Raw genomic sequence first — 15,633 nt, 5'->3', positions numbered from 1 at the left:
ATTAATATATTTTCTTAGATTTATCAGATATATAATACGTACTATGTTTTCTGTTTGATCTTGTTTTGTGTCTACCCAAAGACGTCCTGTTAAAAACTTGAAAACTATTTTTACTCAAACAGAGTTTAACAGTTGTTAATAAGTATCGTTTTTTATCAAGGAAGTTGGATAATGTATAAAAATCAGCCATTCCCCACAGCTTGCGTGCCAGCGCCTGAACTAAAACAAATTCAGTTGAAGATTCTGTGTATCTTCGTGTATCCCCAAACTAACAATATTTTCTTCATTATTTCAAGAAGAAAGTATAACATGTTTTATGAAATGAAAGTTTTATTCATTACATAATATTTATAGAATAGGTATTCATGAACGTATATTTGCTTTAACGCAAATACATATCTAGGGATTTGTTTAAAAGTTATCTGGATTTACATGAAGAGGAAATTTTGAAAAGTAAAATGGGAAATTAAGTTGGAAAATAATTATTTAACACATCATTGAATCATTGTTTTATAATATTTGTTTATACAAAGTTTATATTTTATATTTAGTTATGTATGCACACAAGTTCTCGAAATATATTTATGTCTTCCACAAGCACATACACATCTTGAAATCTATCTATAGGAAGAAAGCTAAATATTAAATGGACAGAATATTCACATCCTTTCTTCGTGTTCTCTGCGCCATAATTAAATTTACTAGTTAAATGAAAAATTACAGAAACAAACTGATAGAAACAAATATATGAAAAACATACTGTGTATACTTTATTTAGATTTTTATATAGCTTGGACCAAACCAAAACAGTACATGTCTATGTTTCTGGACTTTTACCATGCATTTTCTGTTCAACACAATCTCTTCTTAGTACCTCTTTTAGCCAACTAGGAGACACTCTTAAGAAATAAACCTTTGTCTACATCTGAAACCTGGTAGTCTCATGGCCTTCAGCCAAAGAAAATATCTTACTTCATCAATGAAGAATCCAACAGCCTGTACTTCTACAAGTCAATTCAAGCTAGCTACTTTCCTAGTCGCTGTCCTTGGACTATCTTTCTGCGTCAAGTAAGTAATCTAGCTCTAATAGATCTAAGTTTAAAACTTCAAAAGGTTGTACAAATGTCTGTATATAAGGATTTGATCTCTCCACAGTATATTTTATAAAATTTGAATAATAAGATTAATATATTAAAAATCGTTTATTTTTTCTTAATTAATATTTTATTAAGAAATATATACTTTTAATCTCCCATACCTAATGAAAAAACGTATAATTGTCTTAAATAATCATTCGTATACATAATATATAATTTTAGTATTGCTATTTTGGGCCGGATTACAGATTAATAGTAAATGATTAAAGACTTTTAGTCTTCGTCAATTAAGTATAATTCCTCATGGAAATTGTGAAAAGTTATCCTTTTCAGTTTGCACGACTTCATGAAGGTATATCAAAGAGCTGTAAATATGCAATTAAAAAGAAAAATAGCCCAATCTGAAGTCTAGACCACTGTATACAGTTTACTACTCAAATCAACTCAACTCAATTCATTTACTGTGAAAAAACATAAAATGCATCGAAAATCATCAAAATACATGTATATACGATTTGGTATTATTTATCGGGTTTAAATTTCTTTGCCAAATAGAACACGGGCTGATGGAATATGGGGAGTCATTTCTCAAACGAAATACGTGAATGAAAGCCAAAATTATGAAGCACAAGTGTTTTTTGAATGAAATTACTCTCAGATGTTTTCTTAATCTATCTAGGAATGTATAATGTATATATTTAAATAGTAATGGTATAGATGTTAACGAGACTCATAATCTGGAAGCAGCTAATGATAACTTCTTACCTATTTATTCGATTTTTTCCAGGACCAACACATCAGATATCCAGTGCAGTCGTCTGAATTAGCATTACTTAAGATTATTCTTAAATATTAGGTTTCTTTTCTATCTGAAGATAGGTGTTTGTTACAGATAGATTAAGAAATCCATGTTTGGTAAAAATATGTTTTTAAGTAGGTAAATATTTTAAATCTTTTTGTAGGACAGGTATTTGGTAAGTGATATATTGTTTTCACGCTAAAGTACTGGACATTTTTTAATTGTTCCAAATTTAATTTTGTATAATTGTACATACAAGTTTTCATATGATCCACAATATTTTGTTCAAAGGTTAGACAATAATTAAGTACAAAATGTAACTTTTTGAAAATGTCTTGATTTACTCTTATAATTAAATATATTATTATCGAGCTATAAAATGTTCTGAATAATATACTGTAAATTGTAATAAACATTTGAATATATTATTAAAATATTATAAAAAGAGTAAGTATAACTAAAGACTTAATTTTTTAAGTGTTCAAAACAATTTAAAAACGTTTTTACATATTTAAATAACTAGTGATACAAGTAAACAATACTCACTAATATTTAAGTGTTTTTAAAAAGAACAACATTGTAGGTTTTTTTAAATATTTTTTGCTTAGTACCTATTGTACGTCTTCTATAATAAAGTTTTTAATAAATATGTAAAGCGAATTTCAAATCACACAAAAATAAAAATAAATTAGATGTTATAATACAACGGAAAGGCTGTTAGCAAATTTAGTTTATTGTATTTCACTGTATAAAGCTCGAAAACAACAATAACATACTAATAATTTGCATCTTTGTTTTCAGTTTATTGATTTCATCTGCCGTAGAATCGACATCATTACCGAGCAAAGCTGTAGAATCAACATCATTAGACACCAATGCAGAGGGCTCAACAAATGTCCAACAAGTCGCTCTTCTAGAAGACACTAAATCAAATGTTAAGTTGGAGAAACGAAATGATGTAGTGGAAGATCAAAAGACTGCAGAGGGTATTACACATCACCATTATCATTCAGGACATGTAGACCACGTACATAAACACAAAGGTCACGCAGAACACGGACACAAACACCACGGTCACTATGAACATGGCCACAAACATCACGGACATGCAGAACATGATCACAAACATCACGGGCATTATGAACATGGACACAAACACCACGGCCATGCTGAACATGGACATAAACATCACGGTCACTATGAACACGGCCACAAACATCATGGTCATGCTGAACATGGCCATAAACATCACGGTGACTTTGGACATGGACATAAACATCACGGAGAGTTTGGACACGGACATAAACATCATGGGCACGCAGAACACAGTCATAAACATCATGGCCATGCAGAACACGGGCACAAACATCATGGAGATTTTGGACATGGACACAAGCACCATGGCGATTTTGGTCATGGACACAAACATCATGGCCATCATGAACACGGCCATAAACACCATGGTCACGCTGAACACGGGCACAAACATCACGGAGAATATGAACACGGACACAAACATCATGGACACGCCGAACATGGTCACAAACATCATGGACATTATGAACATGGACACAAACACCACGGCCACGCTGAACATGGACATAAACATCACGGTGATTTTGGCCACGGACATAAACATCACGGAGATTTTGGTCATGGACACAAACATCATGGTCATCACGAGCATGGTCACAAACATCATGGACATGCGGAGCACGGTCACAAACATCATGGAGACTTTGGTCATGGACATAAGCATCACGGGCATCATGAACATGGACATAAACACCATGGACATGCCGAACATGGACACAAACACCATGGTGAATATGAACATGGACACAAACACCATGGACATGCAGAACATGGACACAAACACCATGGCGAATATGAACATGGACATAAACACCATGGACATGCTGAGCATGGACACAAACACCATGGACATGCCGAACATGGACATAAACATCATGGAGACTTTGGACATGGACACAAACATCACGGTCACGCAGAACATGGTCATAAACATCATGGAGATTTTGGTCATGGCCATAAGCATCACGGAGAAGCAAAACATGCCCACCATCATCATGGACATGCCGAACATTCCCATAAACATCATGGTCATGCCGAACATGATCACAAACATCACGGACACGCTGAGCATGGACACAAGCACCATGGAGATTTCGGGCACGGTCATAAACATCACGGACACGCTGAGCATGGACACAAGCACCATGGAGATTTCGGACATGGTCATAAACATCACGGGCACGCAGAACATGGTCATAAACATCATGGACATGCTGAGCATGGTCACCATCATCATGGAGAATTTGGACATGGTCATAAACATCATGGGCACGCAGAACACGATCACAAACATCACGGACATGCGGAGCACGGCCACAAACACCACGGTGAATACGAACACGGACACAAACATCATGGGCATGCCGAACATGGTCATAAACATCATGGAGAGGCCAAACATTCTCACAGCCATCATGGACACGCTGAACATGGTCATCACCACCATGGTGATTTCGGACATGGACATAAACATCATGGGCACGCAGAACACGATCACAAACATCATGGACATGCGGAACATGGCCACAAACATCACGGTGAATACGAACATGGACACAAACATCATGGACATGCGGAACACGGCCACAAACACCACGGTGAATACGAACATGGGCACAAGCATCATGGACATGCTGAACACGGTCATAAGCATCATGGCGATTTCGGGCATGGTCATAAACATCATGGGCACGCCGAACATGGACACAAGCATCATGGGCACGCTGAACATGGACACAAACATCACGGCGAGTACGAACATGGACACAAGCATCATGGACATGCGGAACACGGTCACAAGCATCATGGGCATGCTGAACATGGACACAAACATCACGGTCATGCTGAACATGGTCACGAACACCACGGAGAATTTGGCCATGGACACAAACATCATGGACACGCCGAACATGGGCATAAACATCATGGGCATGCTGAACACGGTCACAAACACCATGGGCATGCTGAGCATGGCCATAAACATCATGGTCACTATGAACATGGCCATAAACATAAAGCATAGATATTAAATATGCCAACGTTATACTTTGTATCTCACGTGTTATGAATTATACTTTTAGCATGTAATTAATGTTTAATTATATGAGACTGTTTCTCGTGATATTAGTTCTTGATAATTCCGATTGTTATTTGTTATTTTGTGGCGATTGGTGTGTTTACGATTACTCGTTTTCTTAATATTTGTATATTAATTATTACTTATCGTTTTTTCAACCGATTATAGGACATTTGTAATCATGCAAATCTGAATGTATTTGTCTCTAAGTTATTTAATAACGTTTTGTGTTAAATTTAAATTTAATATGTTACGAAGCTAAGTCATTTCGTTAACTGTATTTATTTTGTTTACTTTCATTGCTACTTAAAAGTGTATTGTTATGTAAATATGTTATACCAAAGCAATAAAAAGAAATCGAACGAAACCTCCACGCAAATTTATTAATTCCCAGGTTTTTGTTATTAAACATGAAATTTAATTTTTCTAAAATAGTAGAAATGAAGCAATGGGGGAATATGAGATATTTAGAAAGGTTTAGAGTATTGGTATAATGTTTTGTTGATGTATCTAAGATTGATACCTTAGAAATGCTTATAAGTCACTTATGGGTAATATATATACTTTGGAATTATTAATAAATGTGAGGGTTATCAAGGATAAAAGTTACTTCGATATATCATATAGGTGTTGGTACGACAATATTAGATTATAAAAAAATTTACTCTTAATATTTTCGTTAGACAAGTGTAATTGAGTTCAAATAGAAACAGCAAAGATCAGAATCAATAGCTAGTCAGTGTCAGAATATCCTAGATTTCTAACCAATCTCAGAGGAGCTAGCGTACCAAGTCCATATTTACACGTGTAGTTGTAATATTATGAAATATAATTTATGATGGCACGTCCATTTTAATCACCTTTATGGACTTGAGAGTATTGCGTGCCAAGAGCAGATTTCAAACAAGTTTCTGATGTCTGGCGTATAATTTAGCATTGGCTACCGAGACTCGCACGACATCTAGTGTGACTCTGCAAATGTAAATGCAATGGCTCCATCACTCCTAATGGAACGTGTGGGCTATCGCAATGGGATCAATGGACGCAATGTAGAATGCATTTAAATGGCTATCATTACAGCACCATTAGTTTGACCACTGTTACTAGGCGAGCTGACCGTTCCACTAAAGTAGGTTGTAGAATTGGTTTGTAGCAAGAAGTCCCGAAGAATTTTACAATATTGTTCCTCGTGTTGTGCTAAGAATGTAAAGGCATTAGTAATGCTGCTATATCAAATCAAAATAATTGGAAATTAATAAAAAATGTTAATGTGACATGTAGTGAAGTTGTTCTAATGCAATTATTATTGGATACCTAATTTTGCATTTAGAATAAGTTGCTTGTCCCGATTATTGTTCCAGAAAATAATAAAGCTTATTTTACAAATTGCACAAAATTAATGCTTTAATAAAAACACAATTTGCATAAAAATAAGCTGCATTATATAAATTTAAAGTTATATTTGTATGTACAAAATCGGCAGAATGTCTCTCGTTTGTAAATAATTCTCGAAAACTACCGAAATTTAAGTAATACAATTATTTAAATCTCTATCAAATTTTATTAGAAGACCTTAAACCATAGCAAGACTACATGTCACGTAACAGGCTTCACTGAAGTTGGATTCAAAATTTCAAGTAAGTAATTACATGTGTACTCTCTCACATGATTGTAATGAGTATAGTTAAACATTAATGTATTCTATAGTTTTCTCGCTGTCATTATGATTACACATATAAAAAGTAAACATGTAATTAATGTGAACTAATGCTTATTTAATGATATTCACTTTCGTAGAACTCAATGTTTCGAAATGAAGCTTCAAACAAAAGGTCTATAGTTATTTTCGATATACTAATAATAAATCGATATAACGATATGGAAAAACATACATACTCGACTTTTTCCAGACTCTTGAGTAATAGGGTTCAGTAACGCTTAGCCAAACTAAAAACCAAATATCATGGGAATGCATGCTACTCATTTAAATGTTACGTCATTCGCTCATTAAATGTTTTTAGTTTTAATGGATGTCCGACACTGATATGACATTTAGAGTATTGAATAAAAAATTATTTAATGACATACACTGTTAAAGCATACCACAAATTCTGTAACAATTCGTTATCTTCGATTTCACTAGGACTACTTCCACTAACCACTTTCAGAAGATATATGCTAAAAGGAATAATTTGAATAAATGGCTTGATGTTATGAAAAGTATTACATAACCTTTCTAAGTACTCAGTGAGAGTCGGGTAGAGTTGAAGATACTTAATTATTTATATTTATTTTTAAAGTCCCTATATAGAAAGTTTCAGAATATGATAAAAATCTAAATCTACTAAATCTAATAAGTTAGAATTTTACTCAAATAAACATATTACGACTCAAAGGTACTCTCAAAGTAAAGTCTATTTCTTCCAACCCCAATTTTTAGTAACAATTACAAAAGTGAAGTGAATTATATTTCAGGTGTAATTACTTTTAGCATAGGAAGTCATGATATTTAGATTTACAGAAACAAAATGTTTTTCATTTTGATTGCAAGATATCAATTTATAACTGTCTACTGAAAGACACAATTCTCGATTTGGAAATAGTACTTATGTAGTATAATTTAATCTACTATAAGTAGGAAACAAATTAAACTTTTAAAAATTATGATCGCCTGAAAGAGTCAGGTAGAAATTATACGTGCAGAAAATTGAATATGAAAATAAGTAATAAGTAATTCATTTGCATTTAGGATGTGTATAATAATGAACTTCTGCAGACTATGAAAATTGCTATGGCAGGCTTTGTCCCAAATTAGAAACGTGCGTCAGTTGAGCGAATAAAGGAATTTCTGTAATCTTATATGAGAACAAACATTACTTGGCCAATTTTAGAAGTTGACATTAGAGGGCTTTATTACAAAAAAGAGGTTGAGAGCCAGCATGTTTCCACTGAAGCAGAATTACAACCTCAGAGATTTCAAATGTGTTCTTTGTCTCTGAGTCCGTGTTTTGCAGAACTAAAAACAATTTTAATTATATGGTATTCCTTAAATATGTGTTTACTAAAACATACTTTTGTTTTACTTTGTTAACTGGTTCAACGGAAAATAAAACAAATTTTAATCCCAAATTATTCTTTATCATAATTTATTTTACTATAAATCACATTTATGTACTTATTTATCAAATTCATTCATGTTTATATATCCTTGATAATTTAAGTGTGATATTTATTTTATTACTTAAACTGTTTAATAATATGGGATGTGATAGATTATTATTTAGTAAATTCACAAAATCTTAAAGTGTTAAAAAGTAAAAAAGAATAATACAAAAATTATGTTATCTGGTTAGTTCTATATTTAATATGTTGCATTTCATTATAATGTAAAAATGAATAAATGAAAATAAACAAAAAACGGCATAGGAAATAATCAGAGTAGTGTTAGGTGTGACGTCACCTGATTATTAATCAGCAGTTAAGCGACAATAGTAACTTGATTAGTGTATTTACAGTAAGGGGTGGCACTTTAAATCTTTACTTCTACATTATTATTTATTATAGAAATAAACTTGGTAATGAAACGTCCATCTAAAAGTACCCTATATTTGATTATCCTTAATAATGATTCATAAAAATTTCCTTTTTGAGTTATTGTAGTTTTAAACTCTATATAGATGCTACTATTGTTCTTAAAACAGGTCTTAAATATAATAAAATCTTATAATGTTTGAATTTTGTAAATTTATATCATGTAAAGTATGATTTTTCCTCAAACAAACAAAAAACACAAATACAGAAAGTAGACGAAATGAGATACAAATATACTTTATAGTACATTTCTTACTTATTTTGACCTGAAAAATCAAATGGTAAAGTTTCATAATAAAATTTATAGAGACCCTGTATATCTTATAAATTAATTAAGTTACATATTTTTTTATTTATTAAGTTATATCTTACATAAATTAGTGATGTGTACCAAATCTTAACATTGCTTAAGAGGCTTTAATCCATATCAAAATTAGTGGTATTAATATGACACTTACGATACTGACAATAACAATGAGATTATTCCAAACAGCTGTCAGGGAGTCAGGATAATAGAGACAGGACTGAGTGACAATAATACCTGGTGTGGACTTGTCTGTCTGTCCTACTAGAACTTAATTACATGTTACACCTGCAAATGGAACAGCAACGTGATATTGTCTTCAATGTAGTTAGTTACTATAGTTTGACCACTATCTTGAATGAACCCGCCTACAATAAGATCTAAAATCTCCATAAACAGATCTTTGGAATTAGTATTAAAATTTTTAGAATTGTTTTTATACACATTGGGAAATATAAAATTAACGTTTAGAATGTTCTCTACAGATTTATGTGTAGAGAGATATGTTCTTAAGGTCGTGTAATCTTAATAAAACTGCGATTACGCGTGAGATTGTCACAAACCATTAAATACGTTCCAATAAAGAATGAAAATTTATGAGGAATACAACTGCATTCTAGAGAAAGTCTTATGGAATTAAAGAACTTGTTTATTGTAAATTTTGTATATCGAGGAAAAGTGGTTAAACATAAATATGCAGGTTTAACAAAATTACTAAAAGACTAAAAGAAAGATAATTTTAAATTAATTACTAAAGGTGTAACTAAAAAAAGGTAACAGGTGATCAGTTTAAAGGTGTGACTTTACCAATCGATTTAACTGTACAAGACAACATATTAGATTCGACTTATCAAGACTTAAATGAAGTAAATTCTATTTAATATAAAAATATGTTCACTTAATTTAAATGTTGCCAAATATGAATATTGTTACCTTTGGCACTTTTTTAGGACCATTCCGCATAGACTTAAATTGCATTAAAATTTATGCAAAATTCCACAAATATTCATTTCTATTATTTTTATTGTATATATATATATATATATATATATATATATATATATATATATATATATATACAATAAAATAATAGAAATGAATATATATATATTGATTGGTGTGGAATAGAAACTATAAGAAACACGTCATAGCACTCTGAAAACTAAATATGATGGGACTATGACCAAAAACATTTTTAACGAAACCTACTGCCCCTACTTATGACACGATATTTAGTGCCCATCAATATTACAACTATGTTGCCATAAACTTATAAACATAAAATTTGCAACCTCTCAACGCACATAAAATATGGAAAATAAATGCAGAAAGGGATTAAGTACTGTTACCAGCTTACATTGAAATATTATATTTCCCTGATTTATTACATGGGTACCTTTGGTCCCAGAAATAGTTGATCTCCTACAGCCATGTGTTCTCTACCTCAACAGGTGGATTGGTGGTAACTTCGAATTGTAATATATTTGTATGGTGAAGGTATCAAACGTTGTTGCTCTAAATTATTTACCTATTTAAAATACTACAACTTATGCGAATATGACCATTATATATTCCAATCCAAATGAAGAAATTAAGATCATTCATCCAGTCAGGTAATTATTTGAAATAATTTGAAAGAAGTTACACAATCATTTTACAAAAGAGTTTTAATTTTTCCAAGGTTTTAAAAATATGCTTCAGAAAATGATTTTTTAAATTAACACTTAACGACGGCTGAAACTTTCCTATTAAACGTCACTAATGTTAGTTGGATGTCAAGAGATCTAATTACTTATTTCAGGAATCGCATAGAACTGAGTAATTAATTTCTCCATACAAACGAAATAATGGGATCGGCACATAGAAAGGCCACTGACCACTTCTAGGCGGTGGCTTGGTTCCAGAAAGGCTGAGAGATGACATACAAGGTCAGGCTGAGCTGGAGGCAGCAATACACACGACGCTGGACAATAAACGCAACTTACGGTCTCGGACATTGGGCACTTGGCCGCCTCCTGGCCTGCTTGCACACACAATAGTGTGTTGTCACTGCTGTAGGTCATGTCCGTGACGCCTTATACACCGTTCTCACGTCCAGCTTCAATACATTCCTTTCGTCGCTTCTATGAGGCAGTTTCTTTTCAAAAGAGGAATACATTTTGTAAGACTGAAATCAATAAAAACCTGCCCAAGTTTTAATGCATGTAATTTATATCTGAAAATCTGTTGAGTGTTTTGACAATCAAAATCAGGATTTCATGACACGAATAAACATTAATTTCGTGTTTAATCTTTGGATAGTTTGTCTATTCCAGCAAATTGTTTTATGGCAAGTGAGAAAGAGTCAGCCATCAGAAATAAAGCCTTCGTTTATTAGAATTAGCCAATGGTACCTATTTGTTTGATTTAATTTCTGTTATAGTTTCCATTCAGTAAAAATCGCTGTAAATCTTTCGATAGTCTTGAGAAAGATTTAATAATTAACTGAAATACTACTCATAATAAATAATTATAAATTATAATTTAGAGTATTTAGAATTATTACTTGTTTTAAACGATCCGAGATTATTCATCCAAGATATTCTACAGCGTAGAATTTTAGTGCCATATTAAAAAAAAGTAAATAATGTCTTATTTTACCAAACGAAGTTAGGGCTAAGAAACCCTCTCTAACACTTAACCTTTTTATATTTAGTATTGTTTATAAAAAAACTGTGTTGATAATAATTGGAGAGTGGAACGGATGTTTCTAGGAAATTTTGCATAAATTTTTACTAAAGTTCTATGAAATCTAATTAAATATTTATGTTATTTTTTTACAAATAATATTTATATGACGAGTAAGACATAAAAAAAAGACTTTGCAAGTTTCATTTCCATGAAAAATTTCATTCTGTTTGGCATGTACTGTATTTATAACTAATCAATTTATAATTTAAAGCTTTTGACTTGCGTCCTGATTCTATTTTAACTACAAGTTCTTCAGCTCAGAACTAGTCGTCTTGGTAAAGAGTGTGGCAACTTTTCTGATCTTTATTTAAAAAAACTTTTAAATTACTTTATTCTTGCATATTTTATAGGTTAAATGTGTTTTCTGTTACAATTTTGAAAGACTATGACAATCTCAGTTGTAATGTTCTTCTGTTTTTTTTTTTCTTTTTAACTGGTCAGTTATACACACAAGTGATGTACCAAATATTTAGTTTTAAACGTCATTGTGGGAATAATGTTATCCTAATAACTACCATAATGTTTAATAGACTCAGAATAAAATTGAATAAGAGGCTGTAGATTTATGTCACTAGGATGAATTAGTTAGCCTAACTAACATACATCGTGAAGTAAAACAAACAAGTGTTTGAGATTTCTCATGCTATTTGCAATAATCTTTGCACTTACGTTCCTATTGATACTTCGTTTTTAGATAGCGGCCGTACAGATTTTAATATTGTTTTATAATATCACAGAAATAATGTTAAACAATAAGAGTTCTGTAATTTTTAGCCAACTGAAACAAGTCTTGGCTAAAATACTACTTACATATTTCTATTCGTGAGAATTAATGATAAACCTTATAGAAAACTAGAAGTAGTCTTATGCAATAACACATTATCGTTAAGAGTAAATATACCTATTACGTATTATTTTATGATTAAAACTAAATGAAATCCATGTTCTAGAAACAAATTTACATATTTATAACGATCATTATTTAGTACGCTTCCAAAATATGGAGTTTTCAAGTATTTAAACGTATTTAGAGTATATTAATACTATTAAGACTTTTAGAGCTATCACCCAACAATGTTGGACAAATTATTATTGGTCTAAACTAATAACGCAACTTAAGGGGGAAATTTCCAGATGAGAGTTCCCCGCTATTTTGCCTCTTATCCGTCTAAGATGCAAGGCATGTCTATTCTCAACTTGAATCCACGTAGGCTAAAGTGTCGTTTTAAGTTTTAGCTACTCTAGTAGCAAAACCTTTTACGCAGTTTTAAATTGGTAGATTCATATAATTAAAAATATGTGAAGTATAAACATTGCTTGATACACAATATTTTAAATCAAGCAAGGTGGTATATTTCTTTCAACGCCATAGTAACGATACTGTGAACTAAAGTACGAAATAAGAGATTAAAACATGTGTTTCTTCGCGATATATATTTTGTTAATTAGACAGAGTTTAGAGCAAACATTTTGAGATGGTAATTAGTTTACCATCTCGTCGTAGTGATTACACTGTAAAATTGTGTTGCCACTGTATCAGAAGTTTGAGATGTAACTAATCTGGAAAATTAATTTAGGCACACTTTATAATATTTGGAAAGGCAAGATTGGACCAAAATCTCCCTGAAAGACTCTTGACTGTGCCGTAAAAAAATTCTCCGTTGTTGAAAGAAAATTAAATAATCAAGAATGCGATAAATTAATTTCTGTATTAAGCTAAAATAGATTAAGGAGCAACCTATTTATTTATAATACTGTAAACCTATGAATATGTATATAAAGTGCTGAAGTAATTTAAATGAAAGTGAACAAAATTAATTACCATTAATACTCTTATATCATCATCGTCAGACGTTTCCGTTCTCACGGGTAGTCGTAGTCTTATATATATATATATATATATATATATATATATATATTGAATTTTAACAAAATATAGACTAAGATCTTTATAGAACTATAATTAGGTATTTTTGTGAGAAGGACTGTACCATTAACGGTGGAATTTACAAAATTATTCCTGTTTGAAGAAGTGTTTTACGGCCTATCTAAAGTCTTTATTTCGGTAGATTCCAGCTCATACCCCCCCCCCCCCCCCCCCGATTGTTCAAGCTTTGGGTATATGAGCTCTAAAATTTCTAAGATGATGGAGTCCCTGGCCTGGCCAGTAGAAACTATAGGCGTTTGCAGGTTTCCTGAATCTAAAAGCTGCCGGTTTTTTGTTCTTCTAGGATCTTTCAGTTCTAGGGTAACACTATAAATAATTGTCCTCTGGGAAGTTTATTGCAGCTCACGGCCATTAGTCAGTCAGTTTCGTATTTCCGCTACTTGATTACTATTGCATTTTATTCTCTCAAAGATCTGTTTGTCTCTTACAATTTTAGGTCTTAAAATTTATATTCTAGTATCTGGGAGGACCTGGTTGTGAATGACATCGCAGGCTCTAGCAGCTCATTCGTTGAAGCTCTTCAGCTCGACTCCAATTTAGGAAAATATTTGAATGCCAATGGCGTAGTGTAGCGGGTACAACAGTTATCGGAAGATCCGGATCAAGCAACGTTGAGCGTGAATGCTGCTTGGATGGGTCTTGCAAGCAGCACGTCTGCCCGGCCGTTGATGGTGGTTCGGAAGTCACCTTTAAGCCGTTGGTCCCCAGGTTAAGTGTTAGAGACAGCTTCTTAACCCTAAATTCGCCTGGTGAAATAAGACATCTTTACTTTACTTTATTGCCTTCGGCTCCCAATCACTAAAGGATTTTAATATACAGAAAACTTTTTTCTCAATATTTTATTGATTATATCAAGACCATATTGATGATTATAATGTAAACTATATAAATTCTAACTTTGATACAAAGAACACTTTATAATGTAAACTATAGAAAGTGTTCTTTGTATCAGAGTTAGAATGTTTCTGTTAGCTCCAAAGTTTGGTAATACTAGGTCTCTGTAAGCTTGGTACCTTTGGAAATTGGAAACTTCAAACCTCTGATAATGGCATCTGTGAGTAACGAGTTATTTAATTGATTTAATAATACTTCGGTCAAAAAGGATCTTACCCTGACTCAATCTTTCCGTAATCTTCTTTCGGTCTTAAGTATTTCCAGTGCATAATGTAGTTTACCTTATTGTCCCTATGAATAAACTACACATATATACTTAGGACTGTGAAGCCTACTACTATAAAAAAATATCGACTTCCCATATAAGTTGAAAATCCTTACTAAGTTTATGAAAAATTTCAAAGTAATCATATATAATAGAATAGATTTTGCCTTATAGAGGATTTTAGTGTTTTTGAACCCACCCACAGTTCAAGGAAAGTATGGCACGGTGAATCATGTTAGTGTTCATTCCGCTGTTTTTCTTTAAACTACTGTAAAATGCCATATCCCAGTTTCAAGGAAGCCAACCAGTATTTATTAACTTGTGTGCAAAGGTTCACAGCTTATTTCATTAAGGTGGGTTTTATAACATTACTTTAATAATATTCTTTACACAAAGTATTTACAATGCATTAGGTCTTTATCCCTGTTTATTACCACAATCTGGAGTAAAATTTAACTTCTAGGTAACCTTGTTTCTGTTAGTTGCGTTCCACTACTGATGTAGTTAATATTTTACAAAATTTAAATGTAAAAAATTGTTTTATTCTTTTTTACTAACTCCAGCTGAAACATAAAAGAAGGTATATATGTCAACAACTGTCTGAAGTCAGTTATAATTTTATTTTGAAAGAAATATTATCATTATTTGTTCAAATTCTAAAGTATTCCAGTAAAATTTTCCAATCCTGAAATTTGTAATTTTGAAAATAGGAAGGTGTAGCATTCTTAGTGAAAGTGTTTGTGATGTAATATAATGGAGTAGTATGATACTTTTTAAACAGGAGTAGATATTATATCAAGTACGTTTCATTCCAGTATGCAAGGTCAAGGGAA

At 32.0% G+C, this 15,633-nt stretch overlaps 1 protein-coding gene across 1 annotated transcript; it reads left to right on the top strand.

The window, feature by feature from the left end:
- Positions 1 to 943: 943 nt before the first annotated feature.
- Positions 944 to 5,014, top strand: LOC124356029 (sarcoplasmic reticulum histidine-rich calcium-binding protein-like). The gene is made up of 3 exons (XM_046807172.1): positions 944 to 1,068; positions 2,698 to 3,662; positions 3,993 to 5,014. Exons 1-3 carry the CDS (start codon positions 944 to 946, stop codon positions 5,012 to 5,014), a joined length of 2,112 nt encoding a protein of 703 aa, XP_046663128.1.
- Positions 5,015 to 15,633: the final 10,619 nt, after the last annotated feature.

Source organism: Homalodisca vitripennis, chromosome 2 (genome assembly GCF_021130785.1).
Source record: "Homalodisca vitripennis isolate AUS2020 chromosome 2, UT_GWSS_2.1, whole genome shotgun sequence".
In the NCBI taxonomy this organism is placed as follows: domain Eukaryota; kingdom Metazoa; phylum Arthropoda; class Insecta; order Hemiptera; family Cicadellidae; genus Homalodisca; species Homalodisca vitripennis.
The sequence above is the reverse complement of the archived record's forward strand: the minus strand, read 5'-3'. Positions and strand labels throughout refer to the sequence as shown.

Bases quoted from the DNA above. Each gene is read 5' to 3' on its own strand.
- LOC124356029 (XM_046807172.1), top strand. From the start codon at position 944: ATGGCCTTCAGCCAAAGAAAATATCTTACTTCATCAATGAAGAATCCA. The intron at 1,069-2,697 runs GTAAGTAATCTA...CTTTGTTTTCAG, and splicing joins GGACTATCTTTCTGCGTCAA to TTTATTGATTTCATCTGCCG. The intron at 3,663-3,992 runs ATCATGAACATG...ATCATCATGGAC, and splicing joins TGGACATAAGCATCACGGGC to ATGCCGAACATTCCCATAAA.